Raw genomic sequence first — 16,909 nt, 5'->3', positions numbered from 1 at the left:
GGAAACCCTACAGCCTGCAATAATCATTCTGCTGAGTCACCAACCACCGAGCTGCCGCGTCACCAACCGCCCGAGCTGCCGCGTCACCAACCACCCGAGCTGCCGCGTCACCAACCACCCGAGCTGCCGCGTCACCAACCACCCGAGCTGCCGCGTCACCAACCACCCGAGCTGCCGCGTCACCAACCACCCGAGCTGCCGCGTCACCAACCACCCGAGCTGCCGCGTCACCAACCACCCGAGCTGCCGCCTCACCAACCACCCGAGCTGCCGCCTCACCAACCACCCGAGCTGCAGCACCCCGACCTCCTGTCTCTTCCCCATTATCCCGTAGAATGTAAGTCCGCAAGGACAGGGTCCTCTCCCCTCTGAACCAGTCTGTCATTGTAAATTTGTTTACTGTAAATGTTATCTATAACCCTGTATGTAACCCCTTTTCTCATGTACAGCACCATGGAATTAATGGTGCTATATAAATAAATAATAATAATATCGGGTGTTGGACCCCCACCAATCTTATAGTATTTTCAATAACTTATTTGCTACTATTAGAGCAACCCTCACCGCTCGGTTTTGCCGGTCTTCTGTCTCGAAGTTTTGAGGCTGATGGTCGTGAAGTTTTGGACTGTGCACGGGGCTTCGAAATAAAAAAAAAAATAAAAAAATTATTGAAAACTGTTGAAATGCAAAATCTTTACAACTATAATTTACGTACAAACATAGGGGAACTGGGAAACTGCAAATATGTCAACTATGATCTAGATTTGCTGAGAGAATCTTGATAATTAATCTACCTCTTCTCCAGCCGGAGAGGGCTCCACGGACAATGAAAAAACAAAACACAATAATTACAAATTACAGTATACAATGAAGTAGCCAGAGAAGGCACACTGCCATCAGATGAGCAGCAAAGCAATAACATCTATTCCTTACTAACCGCACCACTATGAGCCGGCTTATTGCACTGGACCCGACAAGCTGTTTCTCAATATGGAGTTGTACCGTTTCCCTTTTCCTAATTAACATCAATTTTTAATGAAAATCTAAAATCAGCACATGTAAACTATCCTTTAACTAGAGCTGAATATTTATGCTGTAATAAACTTTTATTTCTTGGAGACTGAGGGACCTGCTTGAGGCCAATACGGCTAATCTTACCCCAAGTCTCTGGAGGGCTGCGGACAATTGTGCAGCCCCCTATGCACATTATACGTGAACATGGCGGAGGCAGCACTAGGCTACATCTACCTCTTTATCCGAGATGACTTTGTCTTCCCCTGTGACCACCTCGGAGGTTTTCCTTATAGATTCCTGGGATTCTTTATGCTGGAAGACAGATCTCTGAGAAGTTAGTATCAGAGCTTACAGATAATTTGGAGAAATCCCACTTAGAACAAGCAAACATACCATGTTTTCCCCAAAATAAGGGTCTTATATTATTATTTTTCTCCAAAAGATGGGTTAGGCTGGTTTCACATTTGCGGTTGTGTCCGCAGCATTTCTGATGCATACATCCGCATGCGTCTTGATTTCATATGTTTAACATTGTAGATGCAGGTGCATGCGTTTGCCCATGTGTGCTTACGCATGCGTCTTTTTCGCGGTGTGCGACAGGGCGCGGCTAACGCACCATGTTGCAATTTTTGAGGTGGCAAATTTCCGTCAAATATGCGCAGGCATGTGCATGCGGAGGAGTGCGTAAAACAAACGCATTACTGTCTATGGGAGCATGCGTTCGATGCGCTTCGGACTGCACATGTCCAGAAACTGATTTAGCCACGCCCACTGAGACACGCCCTCCTGAAAATATCGAACGCATGCGCATAAAAAGCGCAAACGCATGCAAAAAATGCATGCAAACGCAGCGTTTTTTTCCTGTCATGCGTAAGCTGATGTGGGTAAAAAATGCTGCGTTAGCATGCGTTTGCGGTTGCGGACAAAACGCTGCGGACTAAACCGCAAATGTGAAACTAGCCTTAGGGCTTAATTCAGGGGAGGTCTTATTTTTTCCCAAAAAAACAACAACTCAAATTTAATCTTGAACAAAAAACAAAACAAAAACATTTATTCAGATATAAACATATCAAAACACACACATACACACACTTAAAATCCATGATACCACTAAAGGTCTTGGAACAATCTTAACCTTGGACCAGAAACGCTGGCGGTCCCTATGAGAGTGGGGGGTCCAGGGCAATAGCCCCGTTAACCTCTGCCCCAACAGCGGCCCTGACTGTAATTAGGGTTTATTTGTTAGGTGGGGCTTATATCTCAAGAATACTCCAAAACTCCTGCAAAATCATGCTAGGACTTATTTTCGGGATAGGTCCTTATTTTACGGGGAAAGAGTCCACACGGTCCCAGAGATATGGACCTTTTTATTTAGCTATTTTTTTCACTAAAGAGGCATGGTTGCCAAAGCCCTGTTGGTAATGACCATACACAATAGGCCCAAACTTCTGGATAAAAAAAAATAAATAATGAATACTCAGGTGAGCCAGAACAGAGGACTTTTGCCTGGATGACAGATCCTAGAAGACTGCATTGCTGTTGACTTAACTGCTGAGTGCCAACTCCTGATCACTTGTGTGGAATGAAAATCAACATCTTGAATAATGGCGAATACGTGATCAAGGTGGAGCAAAAACCTGAATAGAAGCTCCGACACTGGAAACTCTGACTAAGATTACTCAGCAATGAAGATTAAAGAAAAAAAACATGAAAGATTATCGGTAAATCTCACCGGTTTGCTTCTATGCATATTAATGCACTTATTTTTTAAATGCCATATGAGGTCTGCAGTCTCTGGTAGAACAAGATATACATTGGGTATAAGGAGAAAATGTGCAAAGAGTTAAAGTAAAATAAAGGGAATATTGAGACAGTGAGCATCTGCTATGATACAAAGCATGCCGCTGAGCTCCAGCATTCTGCCATACTTGATATTTAACAATTAGAGAAAACTAGAATTTCCTATAGATATGACTCAGCGCACTGTCGCACTCCACAATTAATTATTAACTCTGATGTTTGCGAAGCTGTGGCCTAAATAAGTTTGGTCTGCTGCTTAGTAACACTAAGTGAGAAACGCAGGTCCGATCGCCAAACTCGGGGGTAAATCTGGATGGCTTACTCACTGAGCCAGCTGTGCACATAGATACACCTGACAAGACTTGCTCTCCAGCACCAGAGAGGGCCGGTAAAGAAGGCTGCCGCTCCCCAGTACAGGCATACCTAACCAATCAATGTGCTACTGCAAATCTGAAGAATCAGAAGGAAGCCAATCCTGGGAGAGAACTGCTGTAACACTAATGCAACCTTGTTAACCCCTGCTGGTCATACAATAAAAGGCATTATCGGAGCACAATGGGGTTTTGTTTCTTTTAGCATTGAGTGTCTAGTTTAAAGTGGACATTTAAACTTATTCATGTGCATACCTTTCGTTCTGTCCTTTCCTCATCTTGCAGCTTGTCATCTCTTCCACGTTCCTTCCTTCTTTCCCTCTCAGGGTCTCTCTCCCTTTTGCGCTCTTTTTCCCTATCTCGGTTCCGCGTCTTTTCTTGCTCCCGTTCCCTACTACGCTCCCCATGATCACTGTCCCGGTCACGATTGCGATGATCTGAATCCTTCTCTTTGACCAGACTTCTTTCCTGGTCTCTGTCTCGCTCTCTCACTTTCTCTCTCGCTCTGTCCTTCTCTTTTCCATGACTCCCTTCACTACGTCTCTCCCTTTCCTTGCCCTTCTCTCGCTCAGACTTGTCTTTACTTCTATCTTTATCAGTATCTGATCGGGACTCACGCGCTCTGTTCTTTTCCTTCTCATTTTTCTCTCCCTCTCTTAAACCATCTCTCTCCGTCTCCCCAGTTCTCTCCCTTTCTTTCCGTCTTTCCCGTTCTTTTTTCTCTTCCTCTTTGAGTTGTTGCCTGTCCTTCCTATCTCTGCTTCCACTTCTTTCTCTGATTTCAGTTTCTCTTTTGTCCTAAAAAGTGGAACAAAAGAAAAAACGGTAACAAAAGGCAATATATCATGAACATTATATGGCAAATGATTTGTCTGAAATTCAGATCCATTTAAAAGTGATGCCCATTAAAAGGGTTCTCTGGGACTAACATATTAATGACGTGGCCATTGAATAGGCCATCAATGTGGGATTGATGGGGGTCATGGACAACCCCTTCAAACCATGTGATGTAACGACTAGAAGTCAACTTCACTCCAATTACAAGTACATTACTTCAGAGAGATGGAGGGAGGAGGGTTGGCTGACTGGCTCATCTAATAGCTAAGTCAGCCTTCGCAGTCAATGACTTGGACTTCGCTACTGAAATAAGCCAGCCAGCCCCCTTCAAACACACCACTAGTCACATGTCAATTCAGGAAACTCTTCCTCTGTCAAAACAATGCTGAAAGTGAAGGTGCCAGGATCGTTAACATCTTGAGAAAGGGGTAGTTTTCTTAAAGGGAATCTGTCACCACATTTGAGCTATATAAACTATTAATATGGGAATACAGGTTATAGACTTCTGAAAAAAAGTTCTACCTGTATGTGTCATATCTCATGTCTTGTTGTGAATAAATAATCTTTTATCAATTTATATAAATGACCTCTTCCAGGCTCTGGGGAAGACGTTGCCTGGAAGATGACTCACACTGGTAACTCTCCTTCATGTATAATAAGCTCTGGAGGCAGAGTTAAGTGACTAATGTAGAAAAGGAGAAATGAATCTTGTTTTCTTGAAAACACATTTTTGCTTCCCTCTACGCTCTGCTGTATTTCAACAATGTCACAACCCTGTCTGCCTGTGAGATAGAAGTTGAAGCTGAGAGGAACCTGCAGATGTGTCAGGTATAATCACACACAGCTTTGCAATAAGATCAGGAGAGCAGAGAGCGGCCATCACACAGGTAACCATCACACTGGTAACTCTCCTTCATGTATAATAAGCTCTGGGGGCAGAGTTATCTTCCAGGCAGCGTCCGCCCCAGAGCTTGGAAGAGGTCATTTATTTAAAGTGATAAAAGATGAATTTCTCAGCAACAAGACAACTGATGTGAGGCAATCATGTAAGTGTTTTTTTCAGCAATCTATAACCTCTATGCCCATATTAATAATTTAGATAGGTCAAATGTGGTGACAGATTCCCTTTAATTTATGCAAGCCATTTGTGAGTTTCATGGTTTTTTTTGCACTCACATTAAAACAGGAAGCTGAATAACCTCATTTAAAAAGTCACTTATCAATAGTCTTGGTTGCATGGCCTCTTTTAATTGACTTACAATGTTAGTACATATTTTATCCATCCTTAGGACTTCATGTCTATCACTTCATAAATGACTGTATCAAAGTTAACAGCAAATTCCCGTCAGTGACTCTAACCTACTTCTTTCTCCTTGTGACCTCTCCGCTCTTCATCCTTTGCTTCTCTGTTCTCTTTATCTTGAGATTTGGAACTTGATGGGGGCTTGCCTTTGGGGTCTACTTTTTCTCCTGATAATATCCGCTTTACGGCATCATCACTGGACAGCTGGTTAAAAAGAATGTAGGGTACATGGTGTGACCACAGCATAATGCTGCCAAAAAAACTGCTGATCCTACATGGGATGTATACATGTAGATTATTATTTCTGAACCCTCATGTAATAGCCATAGTGTCGAGTGGCGGGTTAGGGTATCCTCTGTCCCCACTCATTGCATGGACATCCTATTTCTCATTCATTCTAATGGGTTTCATATGCAAACTGCCTCTTCAGAGAAGAAAACAAACTCTAGCGCCACCTATTAGAAGTAGCAATCTTAAAAGTCTACATTGAACCTTTAGCTAAATCTACCTAGTGGATAAGTGATCAATTTTGCAGGCGGAAATCCACCTTTCATGTAAACTAGCAGAGTTCTCAGGTGACATCTGCACTTACTTTATTCAGGCAGCATTTTCCTATGGCTTGGAGGAACTCATTGGTCTTGTCTGGTTCATGTCCCGCCACAATACGAGCTGGCTTGACCGAAAGCGGCTCCCCGGAGACCAGAATGACGACATCTATTGCCTTCTGTAAGAAGCTGATTTTGGCGTCTTTATCCTAAGAATGAAGAACACAGAAAAAAATATTTGGGGCCTTCCTTAAAGGGTTGTCCTGCTAGAATGTGACTGCAGACTTGTGAATACTTCCAACGCATGCACTGTGAGTATTAGCTAGTGTCTACACTGGGAACGGCGGTCAGGTATGCGATATGCATACTCCCGGCCAGGACCCGACTAGGGGGCTCAGCCCAGCTTGTCAGTTGAGGGTACGACACCCCGCAGGATCCAGGCAGAGAAGACTGAAAATCTGCTGTCACTCACAGATGGAGCCCTGCCCCCACTAACGACGTACGCTACTCAGTACGTCCGATTCAGATTTCCAGAGCAGAAGTAGCAGAGCTGGAATCACAGCAGACTAGATGACCCACGTAGGGATGAGCTTATAGGCGCAGGGCAGGTAGGAGTATGTAGGAAAACCGATGGTTAGGAAGGGTTAGGACATAGGAAAGCGAGTGAAATTAGTAGTGGAAAACCTCTTTAAGGACAGTCAAAAGTACTGGAATAATACACTCTGGAAAATCTAAGCTGGCCCCCGTTACCTGGCAGGACGGGCCCCCAAGAGCAGAGATGACAGGCGCTACACACTAATAGACTGGAGCACAGAATGGATGACGGACAAACTCTGTAAAGACCTTAGTCTTACCGCTCTTCAGATTAGTACAGCTTAAATCTGCGCTGACTGACCTGCATTTACACTGGAGAGGATTAGACATCATCATTTCTAGACCACTTGTTGCAGCAACACAGACCCTGGTTGCAACTTTGTTGCATGGACAATAATGATGAGAAGATGACGACAAATTGCATCGTGGGTACATGAGTCAGTCATCATTATCAAAATGTGCTGGCCACCAGTTAGCTGAGAATAAAGCCAGCAGCGTTCCCAGGTCACTCACAGTCGCTCATTTATGGCAAAAGCCAAACTGTATTTTAGCCTCTGCTTAATGTCAACCACCTGTCATGTCAAGAAATGCTAATTACCTGCAGATATCGGGTTCATCTGTAGGTGAATAGTCTTAAAATTATGCCTGCCTTAATAAACGACCCCTCAGAAGCAGTTGGCTTACAGTCATCGGGGCGGTGCAGGAAGCAGTTACCGGACACAGAGAGCGCACTGTCATCACTTTTTGGCACTTGTGATTGACAACCTTGCTCTGCAGACATGGTGGAGAAAAGGCTGTCAATCAAAGATTCAAGGAGTGATTAAAGCCTGCTCATTGTATATTGAGCGGTGACAGCAGCGGGTCCCTGCACCGCCCCAATGACTGCAATTTATCAGTTACAGGGAGAATATCAATCCCTTTTTTCCCTATAGCTGCGTTTCCAGGAAGGCAGGCATGATTCTAACACCATTACCTACACATTAACCTTATATCATATATAAGATGACATTGGTCTGAGTTTTAGCTTTTGTCAGATGAGAAACAAAAAAAATAAAAAGATTCTTCGCCTTTTCTTATCTACCGTGTTTCTCCAAAAATAAAACATACGGTACTTTGAAAATAAGTCCTGCCATGATTTTACAGGATTTTTGAAGTATGCTTGAAATATAAGCCCTACTCCAAAAACAAGCCCTAGATACACTCAGTGCCAGAGTTAGGCAGGGGGCAGGTGTGTGGGTAATTGCCCGGGGTCCCCAGTGTTTCTATTCCAAGGTTAAGCCTGCTTAAAGGATCTTTAGGCCATGTACACACGTTCAGTATTTTTCGCGTTTTTTCGCTATAAAAACGTGATAAAAACGCGAAAAAAACACTAACATATGCCTCCCATTATTTTCAGTGTATTCCGCATTTTTTGTGCAAATGTAGAAAAAAATCGCATCGCGGAAAAAAAAGCAACATGTTCATTAAAATGCGGAATTTCAGGGGATTCCGCACACCTAGGAGTGCATTGATCTGCTTACTTCCCGCACGGGGCTGTGCACACCATGCGGGAAGTAAGCAGACTATGTGCGGTTGGTACCCAGGGTGGAGGAGAGGAGACTCTCCTCCACGGACTGGGCACCATATAATTGGTCCAAAAAAAAGAATTAAAATAAAAAATAGTGATATACTCACCTTCGATGTCTTCCCGCCTCTCCGCTGCATGCTGCCGCTTCGGTTTCTATAGCTGGTGTGCGGTGAAGGACCTGCGATGACGTCACGGTCTTGTGATTGGTCGAGACCGGTCATGTGACCGCTCACGTGACCGCAACGTCATGGAAGGTCCTGAACCACACCGGCATTTATAGGAACGGACGCCTGCAGGTGAGTATAACCATTTTTTTAATTTTTTTTATTATTTTTAAACATTCTATCTTTTACTATAGATGCTGCATAGGCTGCATCTATAGTAAAAAGATGGTCACACTTGTCAAACGCTATGTTTGACAAGTGTGACCAACCTGTCAGTCAGTTTTCCAAGCGATGCTACAGATCGCTTGGAAAACGTTAGCATTCTGCAAGCTAATTACGCTTGCAGAATGCTAAAAAAACGCGAAAAAAACGGAAATAAAATGCAAAAAAAAAAAAATGCGGATTTCTTGCAGAAAATTTCCGGTTTTCTTCAGGAAATTTCTGCAAGAAATCCGGACGTGTGCACATACCCTCAGGGACATCAAGGTCATGTGACCATGAGGTCACAACAGGTCCTATTAACTTAGGGAGTAGAAAAACTGAAGAGGACACAGGCTGTTATGTACCATATGTGCAGTGTGTGTATATTCATGTGTACGTACAGTGGGGCAGATCTCAACCCTACGTACAGATCTCAACCCTATAGAAAACCTTTGGAGGGAGTTGAAAGTCCGTGTTGCAAAGCGAAAAGCCAAAAACATCACTGCTCTAGAGGAGATCTGCATGGAGGAATGGGCCAACATACCAACAACAGTGTGTGGCAACCTTGTGAAGACTTACAGAAAACGTTTGACCTCTGTCATTGCCAACAAAGGATATATTACAAAGTATTGAGATGAAATTTTGTTTCTGACCAAATACTTATTTTCCACCATAATATGCAAATAAAATGATAGAAAAACAGACAATGTGATTTTCTGGATTTTTTTTTCTCAGTTTGTCTCTCATAGTTGAGGTCTACCTATGATGTAAATTACAGACGCCTCTCATCTTTTTAAGTGGTGGAACTTGCACTATTGCTGAATGACTAAATACTTTTTTGCCCCACTGTATATACAGTGTGTGTATAGTCACGTGTATGTATGTGCAGTGTGTGTATATATTCATGTGTATGTATGTGCAGTGTGTATATATTCATGTGTATGTATGTGCAGTGTGTGTATATTCATGTGTATGTATGTGCAGTGTGTATAGTCACGTGTATGTATGTGCAGTGTGTATATTCATGTGTATGTATGTGCAGTGTGTGTAGTCATGTGTATGTGCAGTGTGTATATATTCATGTGTATGTATGTGCAGTGTGTATATATTCGTGTATGCATGTGCAGTGTGTGCATATTCATGTGTATATGTGCAGTGCGTGCACATTCATGTGTATATGTGCAGTGCGTGCACATTCATGTGTACGTATATGCAGGTGTGTGTGCGTGCGTGCGTATTGACATGATTATATTTGTTGTTCAAGAATAAAAGTGGATTTTTGTTCACAGAAAAAAATAAGATATCCCCTAAAAATAAGCCTTATCCCAACTTTCGGAGCAAAAAAATACAGGACCCAGTTTTAGTTTCAGGAAAACATGGTAGTAGTCCGAGAAAAATGGACAGCACTCAAATGGCATCAGAGTGTTGTCAGATTTCTTTCACATACCCACACATTCTATCACATTGCCGATTTTGTTCTGACATTCAGATGAACATTGGACATGTCTCGGCGATTTTGAGTGGATCGCTCAGTATGTGAAAAATCACGGACATGTGACAGCCCCCCTCCCCTTCACTATTGTAGGTATGAGTGGTATCCGTGAAACACACAGATAAGACTCCCACACAAAGAAAATGGACATGTGAATGAGCCTTTACACTGCAGGCATCTGAGAGCAATGATTGTGATCCGAGCTTGCTTCAACCACAACAGTAACATTTAAGAGGCTAGTACGGGGACAGGCCTCTATGCGATCTGCCATGTTGGTACACCCATGAAGCCCTGACGTTGGATGTAATACACAAGCATTGCAGTTTCATGTATCCTAAGCACAAATTAAAAGGACAAGTGCATTCAGCGTGGACAAACATTTCTCAATCATTGATAATAGCTAAGACGTGTAACTGCTGGGATTTTTGCTTGTGGCGCTCATACTCGATACTGATTAAATTGAGATTTTTTTATTTTATATCCATTTTTTATCTGTTGCATATTATTAGTCGTGTCTATCCATCCTATGATTTCTATAATAACACAACTTTTCTATCTTGGTGTTGCAATATCAATGTTGAGGTGTGAACATGGCACGGTCTGCAGATTACGGTGCCGGCAGTCACACAGGTCACATATAAAGCTCCACACTCTTGGGGCTACGCACGGCTTCCTACAGTCGTTCCACCCTGGCAGCCTCCCACTAACATCAGCCACTGTATCTTGCCCTTGTAGTCAAGTGTAACTGGGCAACCCCCGGACAGTTTATAAGGCAGTTGCCACGTAAGTGATATCTCGGGAATGTGCCATGTTTACAGGCGTGAAATAATTTATTCGGTTCCACTGGATACCATCATACATTTACATAGCTAAGAATATGGTGGGAACACAGAGCAAAAGGGACAGGGTCAGATTTTATGCGATGGGATGTTCATATCGGATCAAGACTTTTTTAAAGGCACAGTCTACATTTTAAAAGGCTCCAGGCTTTCCCGTCTGAAAAAAAGGAACCTGTTTTTAAAAAACAAAACATAAAATTCTGAAATATGACAAATCTTAATTCGCCTTATTTCTTCTAATGGTTCCATTGATCTCTGTAACATTTTGTCTACATGGCATCAGGTCATGCAGCAAAATCCTCCAATACATGCCAGAGATATCTATTTCCCATGGACATAAATGTGGACCTGTCCGCTGGTATCCAAGGACGCGACCACACAACACCACAGAGCCCATGGGGATATACAGGATCAATGGAAACTAATTCTCACCAGTGTAGGGGTTGCAGCTGTCGCCATCAGACTTTGATTACAAACTGTCAGCATGTAACTGCTGCAGCCAATCAGTCCCTGCTGTCTCATGTCACTGCTGCAGCCAATCAGTCCCTTCTGGCCCATGTAACTGCTGCAGCCAATCAGTCCCTGCTGTCTCATGTCACTACTTCAGCCAATCAGTCCCTCCTGGCCCATGTCACTGCTGCAGCCAATCAGTCCCTTCTGGCCCATGTCACTACTTCAGCCAATCAGTCCCTCCTGGCCCATGTCACTACTTCAGCCAATCAGTCCCTCCTGTCCCATGTCACTGCTGCAGCCAATCAGTGCCTCCTGTCCCATGTCACTGCTGCAGCCAATCAGTCCCTCCTGTCCCATGTCACTGCTGCAGCCAATCAGTCCCATGTCACTGCTGCAGCCAATCAGTCCCTCCTGTCCCATGTCACTGCTGCAGCCAATCAGTCCCTCCTGTCCCATGTCACTGCTGCAGCCAATCAGTCCCTCCTGTCCCATGTCACTGCTGCAGCCAATCAGTCCCTCCTGTCCCATGTCACTGCTGCAGCCAATCAGTGCCTCCTGTCCCATGTCACTGCTGCAGCCAATCAGTGCCTCCTGTCCCATGTCACTGCTGCAGCCAATCAGTCCCTCCTGTCCCATGTCACTGCTGCAGCCAATCAGTCCCTCCTGTCCCATGTCACTGCTGCAGCCAATCAGTCCCTCCTGTCCCATGTCACTGCTGCAGCCAATCAGTCCCTCCTGGCCCATATCACTGCTGCAGCCAATCAGTCCCTCCTGGCCCATATCACTGCTGCAGCCAATCAGTCCCTCCTGGCCCATATCACTGCTGCAGCCAATCAGTCCCTCCTGGCCCATATCACTGCTGCAGCCAATCAGTCCCTCCTGGCCCATATCACTGCTGCAGCCAATCAGTCCCTCCTGGCCCATATCACTGCTGCAGCCAATCAGTCCCTCCTGGCCCATATCACTGCTGCAGCCAATCAGTCCCTCCTGGCCCATGTCACTGCTGCCACCAATCATGGGCCACATCCTGCAAGATATCACCACCACTTGGGCTAGCAGCTTGCAAACAAAGACACGTGGCCCCGGGTCACCTGCACTGAATCAGCAGGGGACTGAAGAGACAAATGTGTTGTTTGTTTTTTTTAAGTTATTTCAGTGTATTCACTGCTTTTTTACTTTTTTTTCAAAGAGCTAGAAAACACCTTTAAAGTACTGGAAAAAATTATCAATGTCATTATAGCATTAGAAAGTGCAAGTCATCTTCAAAAAATTTTCACATAAGAGGAGTCTTATCTGCAGATTTTAGGAGAGGGTTTAGGGGTCATCCTTTGTGTCCTATTTACAGAAATGAATGTGAAAGATCCTAAATGTGATAGCAGTTATATGAAACGATGCCTCTATAAAGGTACCTTCACATTAAGCGACGCTGCAGCGATAGCGACAATGATGCCGATCGCTGCAGCGTCGCTGTGTGGTCGCTGGAGAGCTGTCACATAGACCGCTCTCCAGCGACCAACGATGCCGAGGTCCCCAGGTAACCAGGGTAAACATCGGGTTACTAAGCGCAGGGCCGCGCTTAGTAACCCGATGTTTACCCTGGTTACCGGTGTAAAATGTAAAAAAAAACAAACAGTACATACTCACCTTCGCCTAAGACTCCCTAAAAACCTACATCTGACGAGCACTTACATTGATATGCGAGGTTATAAGGCACAATATGGAGATTTGCTTCTGGAAATACATATAAGCAAAATTCCCTTTAATGTTGACCTGTCACTGGGTCAACAGTAATGTTTTCCCTTATTTTTACTCCTCAAAATGGTTCCAGAAATACAACCCCCCCCCCCCCCTTAGTAAAGACTATCAAAACTAGCATTACATAAAAAGGCCCATATATCTGGCACTGTTTGGACTAGCCCCTTCTGACAGGTCCTCTATCAATGGTGTCTGCTTCTATAATAGATAGCACACGGACATATTATATCCTGTGGGGTATTCACATTCCAGCATTTTATTTGCTGATCATAGGTCTGCACACAAAAACAGACATCTCTATTTTGGACCAATTTGCAGGTCAAACCTGAGCCATTAAAGTAAATGGGTCATGAAAAGAGGATGACAATTGGATGGTAAAAACGGAAACATGGACCCAAAGCAGATGAAAAAAAAAAGATCCAGCTTACTGATGAAAACTTTTTTTTTTTTTTTTTGAGGACACAACATAATTCCCTGTTAAGGTTTAATAGGGAGTAATAAGAAATGGATGATGAAGAATGATGTTGGGAGTAGCAGTCCTTACCTTCACATTATCCGATTTCAGTTCAGATTCGGTGTATAAGCCCTTAAAAAACCCCGTTGTTCTAATAACCTGAAACATAAAAGCACAACATATTATGGCCCAGACATTATATTAGGGCACATTTACACATGACTGGCGTTAACCTTTTGTTTTTCTTCTCATATATGAGAAATCTGATGAGAATCGAACAAATTCTGATAACTCAGATGACATTCCAATGACAAGCTGATGAAACTCGGTCTGCTTTTCTCGTGCATGATGTCTAAGGCGACTATTACTTATTGACTGACTTTATACGATTTCCAAGGAACCATTGACTTGCATTACCGATGTTAACCCAGCCTACCCAGATTGTAATCGGTCATGTCTTCAATCTTTTCCACGGACCACTCAGTTCAAGGAAAAAAAAAATGGACATGTGCACAGCCCCATAGAATATCATAGGTACACGTGCTATCCATGAACACCACAGATGACACTCGTCCAAGAAAATCAGTCGCTTGCACGAGTCCTAAGGCCGAGCGCCCACAGAACTTATTACCTGACAATCTGCGGTGTGGAATTTCCAGTGATAAATTCACTGTATAATGCAGTGCCAGTGATCCATAACAAAGCTCATCTACACAGTGAAAATATTATTTACATGGAAATTGACTTACAATCTGCAGCGTGTCAATTCATTGTGCAGAATTCCCTGTGGACTCCAGCCCTGCAGTGCACAGTGACGCCACCCACCAGATTAGCGGCAAAACTCGCATGTAACACGTCAATATGAGGCAAAAGGCTTGTGTCATATGTGCTGAACGAAGTGTACACATTGCGCTCCCCGCATCACACTCCTCATATCAGGCGCCCCGAATCAAACACACCTTATCACACTCCCCGCATCACGTGACCTGTATCGAGTTCCCAGTACAATGTTCCCTGCATCAGGCGCCCCGTAACAAGCTCCCTGCATCAGGCGCCCCGTAACAAGCTCCCTGCATCAGGCGCCCCGTAACAAGCTCCCCGCATCAGGCGCCCCGTAACAAGCTCCCCGCATCAGGCGCCCCGTAACAAGCTCCCCGCATCAGGCGCCCCGTAACAAGCTCCCCGCATCAGGCGCCCCGTAACAAGCTCCCCGCATCAGGCGCCCCGTAACAAGCTCCCCGCATCAGGCGCCCCGTAACAAGCTCCCCGCATCAGGCGCCCCGTAACAAGCTTCCCGTATCAGGCGCCCCGTAACAAGCTCCCCGTATCAGGCGCCCCGTAACAAGCTCCCCGTATCAGGCGCCCCGTAACAAGCTTCCCGTATCAGGCGCCCCGTAACAAGCTCCCCGTATCAGGCGCCCCGTAACAAGCTCCCCGTATCAGGCGCCCCGTAACAAGCTCCCCGCATCAGGCGCCCCGTAACAAGCTCCCTGCATCAGGCACCCCGTAACAAGCTCCCTGCATCAGGCACCCCGTAACAAGCTCCCCGTATCAGGCGCCCCGTAACAAGCTCCCCGCATCAGGCGCCCCGTAACAAGCTCCCCGTATCAGGCGCCCCGTAACAAGCTCCCCGTATCAGGCGCCTCGTACAGCGCTCCCCGTATCAGGCGCCCCGTAACAAGCTCCCCGTATCAGGCGCCCCGTAACAAGCTCCCCGTAACAAGCTCCCCGTATCAGGCGCCCCGTAACAAGCTCTCCGTATCAGGCGTCCCGTAACAAGCTCCCCGCATCAGGCGCCCCGTAACAAGCTCCCCGTATCAGGCGCCCCGTAACAAGCTCCCCGCATCAGGCGCCCCGTAACAAGCTCCCCGTATCAGGCGCCCCGTAACAAGCTCCCCGTAACAAGCTCCCCGTATCAGGCGCCCCGTAACAAGCTCCCCGTATCAGGCGCCCCGTAACAAGCTCCCCGCATCAGGCGCCCCGTAACAAGCTCCCCGCATCAGGCGCCCCGTAACAAGCTCCCTGCATCAGGCACCCCGTAACAAGCTCCCTGCATCAGGCACCCCGTAACAAGCTCCCCGTATCAGGCGCCCCGTAACAAGCTCCCCGCATCAGGCGCCCCGTAACAAGCTCCCCGTATCAGGCGCCCCGTAACAAGCTCCCCGTATCAGGCGCCTCGTACAGCGCTCCCCGTATCAGGCGCCCCGTAACAAGCTCCCCGTATCAGGCGCCCCGTAACAAGCTCCCCGTAACAAGCTCCCCGTATCAGGCGCCCCGTAACAAGCTCTCCGTATCAGGCGTCCCGTATCTGCCTTTCTTCCTCCAGCACAGATTCATAGTAGACATTATATTTAAAACTCCCACAGTACTACAAGTCTCAGCATGCTCGGTGAGGAGATTCTGGGAGTTGTGGTTCTCACACATACAGGTTGCCCTCCTCATGTCTGGCCCCGTCCTCACCTCTGTCAGGATGTCGTGCAGGTACCGGAATGGAGGCTTCCCGAGTAGTTTATCCGTCAGAGGCGGTTTCCTGATCACCTTTCCCAGGGATTCCTGTGTGCGCCGCACAAGCGCAGCGTCCATCCCGGACACCGGGAGACGTCACTGCTCAGCGGCAGAGGAGAAGGGCAGAACCGTGCTGTGCGCCTCCTGCTCCCCCCGCTCAGCCCTGCTTTCGGTTTACACCCGTCTCCAAGGCTCCGGGTACCGTATACTCAGGACCGACAAGCCTTTCCTTTCCCACAATCCATAGCGATCACTGTTCTGCGCATGAGCCGCCTCCGCCGTTACCAAGCGTTCGCAACCATGGCAACAAAACGTAACACATTCTGGGGCGGGGCCAAAACTACTGCTAGTCACGTGTCCAGCACGTCAGTAACCAAGACACGTGACCTGGGCCATCTTTTATAAGTGAACCACAGAGTGTCTGTCAGACACAGCGTAATAGCGTATGTAAATACGGTTCGTATTTTACGGCCGTAATACGCAGAAATGTTCCCAAACTAGTAATCCGTATGTCATCCGTAGGCAGGGTGTGGCAGCGTATTTTGCGCATGGCATCCTCCGTATGTAATCCGTATGGCATCCGTACTGCGAGATTTTCTCGCAGGCTTGCAAAACCGACATCTAATGGATTTATGTGCTCAAATGTTCGTTAAAACATAAATACAGTATGTATATATATGTCATTGAGACACACATATATATATATACTGTATTTATATTTAATTCAGCGCGATATATGTGAAGAGCCGGTAATTCAATTGCCGGCTTTTCATTTCTCCTTCACAAACCCGATGTTAGGGCTATCGGAACGCACCAAATGAATATATAGATTTTATTATGATAGACGCGTTCGCAGCCCGGTGTCCACCGTGCAGGAGAACCTGCTGCTAGCAAATAGCGGAACTTAATGGCGGTGTTAGCTAACTGTGTTACTTCACAGAGCAGCCGTGAACTCAAAGCGCTGCGCCCTGTTAGACTCCACAGAGGCACAGGCTAACTGCCTAAACAAGAGCAG

At 45.8% G+C, this 16,909-nt stretch overlaps 1 protein-coding gene across 2 annotated transcripts in view; it reads right to left on the bottom strand.

Annotated features, from left to right (window-relative positions):
- TRAF3IP1 (TRAF3 interacting protein 1) overlaps window positions 1-16,265 on the bottom strand; it is a 57,347-nt gene extending 41,082 nt beyond the window's left edge. Inside the window, exons 1-8 of one of the 2 annotated variants that reach the window (XM_077272406.1) lie at window positions 15,850-16,116; window positions 13,480-13,548; window positions 5,918-6,079; window positions 5,386-5,529; window positions 3,441-3,983; window positions 1,249-1,326; window positions 795-815; window positions 565-637 (exon numbers count right to left, since the gene is read on the bottom strand). In XM_077272406.1, the coding sequence (XP_077128521.1) occupies window positions 565-637; window positions 795-815; window positions 1,249-1,326; window positions 3,441-3,983; window positions 5,386-5,529; window positions 5,918-6,079; window positions 13,480-13,548; window positions 15,850-15,972 (1,213 nt within the window). In that variant the 5' untranslated portion in view covers window positions 15,973-16,116. Of the gene's footprint in view, window positions 1-564; window positions 638-794; window positions 816-1,248; window positions 1,327-3,440; window positions 3,984-5,385; window positions 5,530-5,917; window positions 6,080-13,479; window positions 13,549-15,849 lie in introns of both variants that reach the window. The other variant, XM_077272407.1, reaches the window with a different exon arrangement.
- Between the last annotated feature and the right edge of the window lie 644 nt (window positions 16,266-16,909).

Source organism: Ranitomeya variabilis, chromosome 7 (assembly GCF_051348905.1).
Source record: "Ranitomeya variabilis isolate aRanVar5 chromosome 7, aRanVar5.hap1, whole genome shotgun sequence".
Taxonomy (NCBI): Eukaryota; Metazoa; Chordata; class Amphibia; order Anura; family Dendrobatidae; genus Ranitomeya; species Ranitomeya variabilis.
This window is presented reverse-complemented; position numbering and strand designations above follow the sequence as displayed.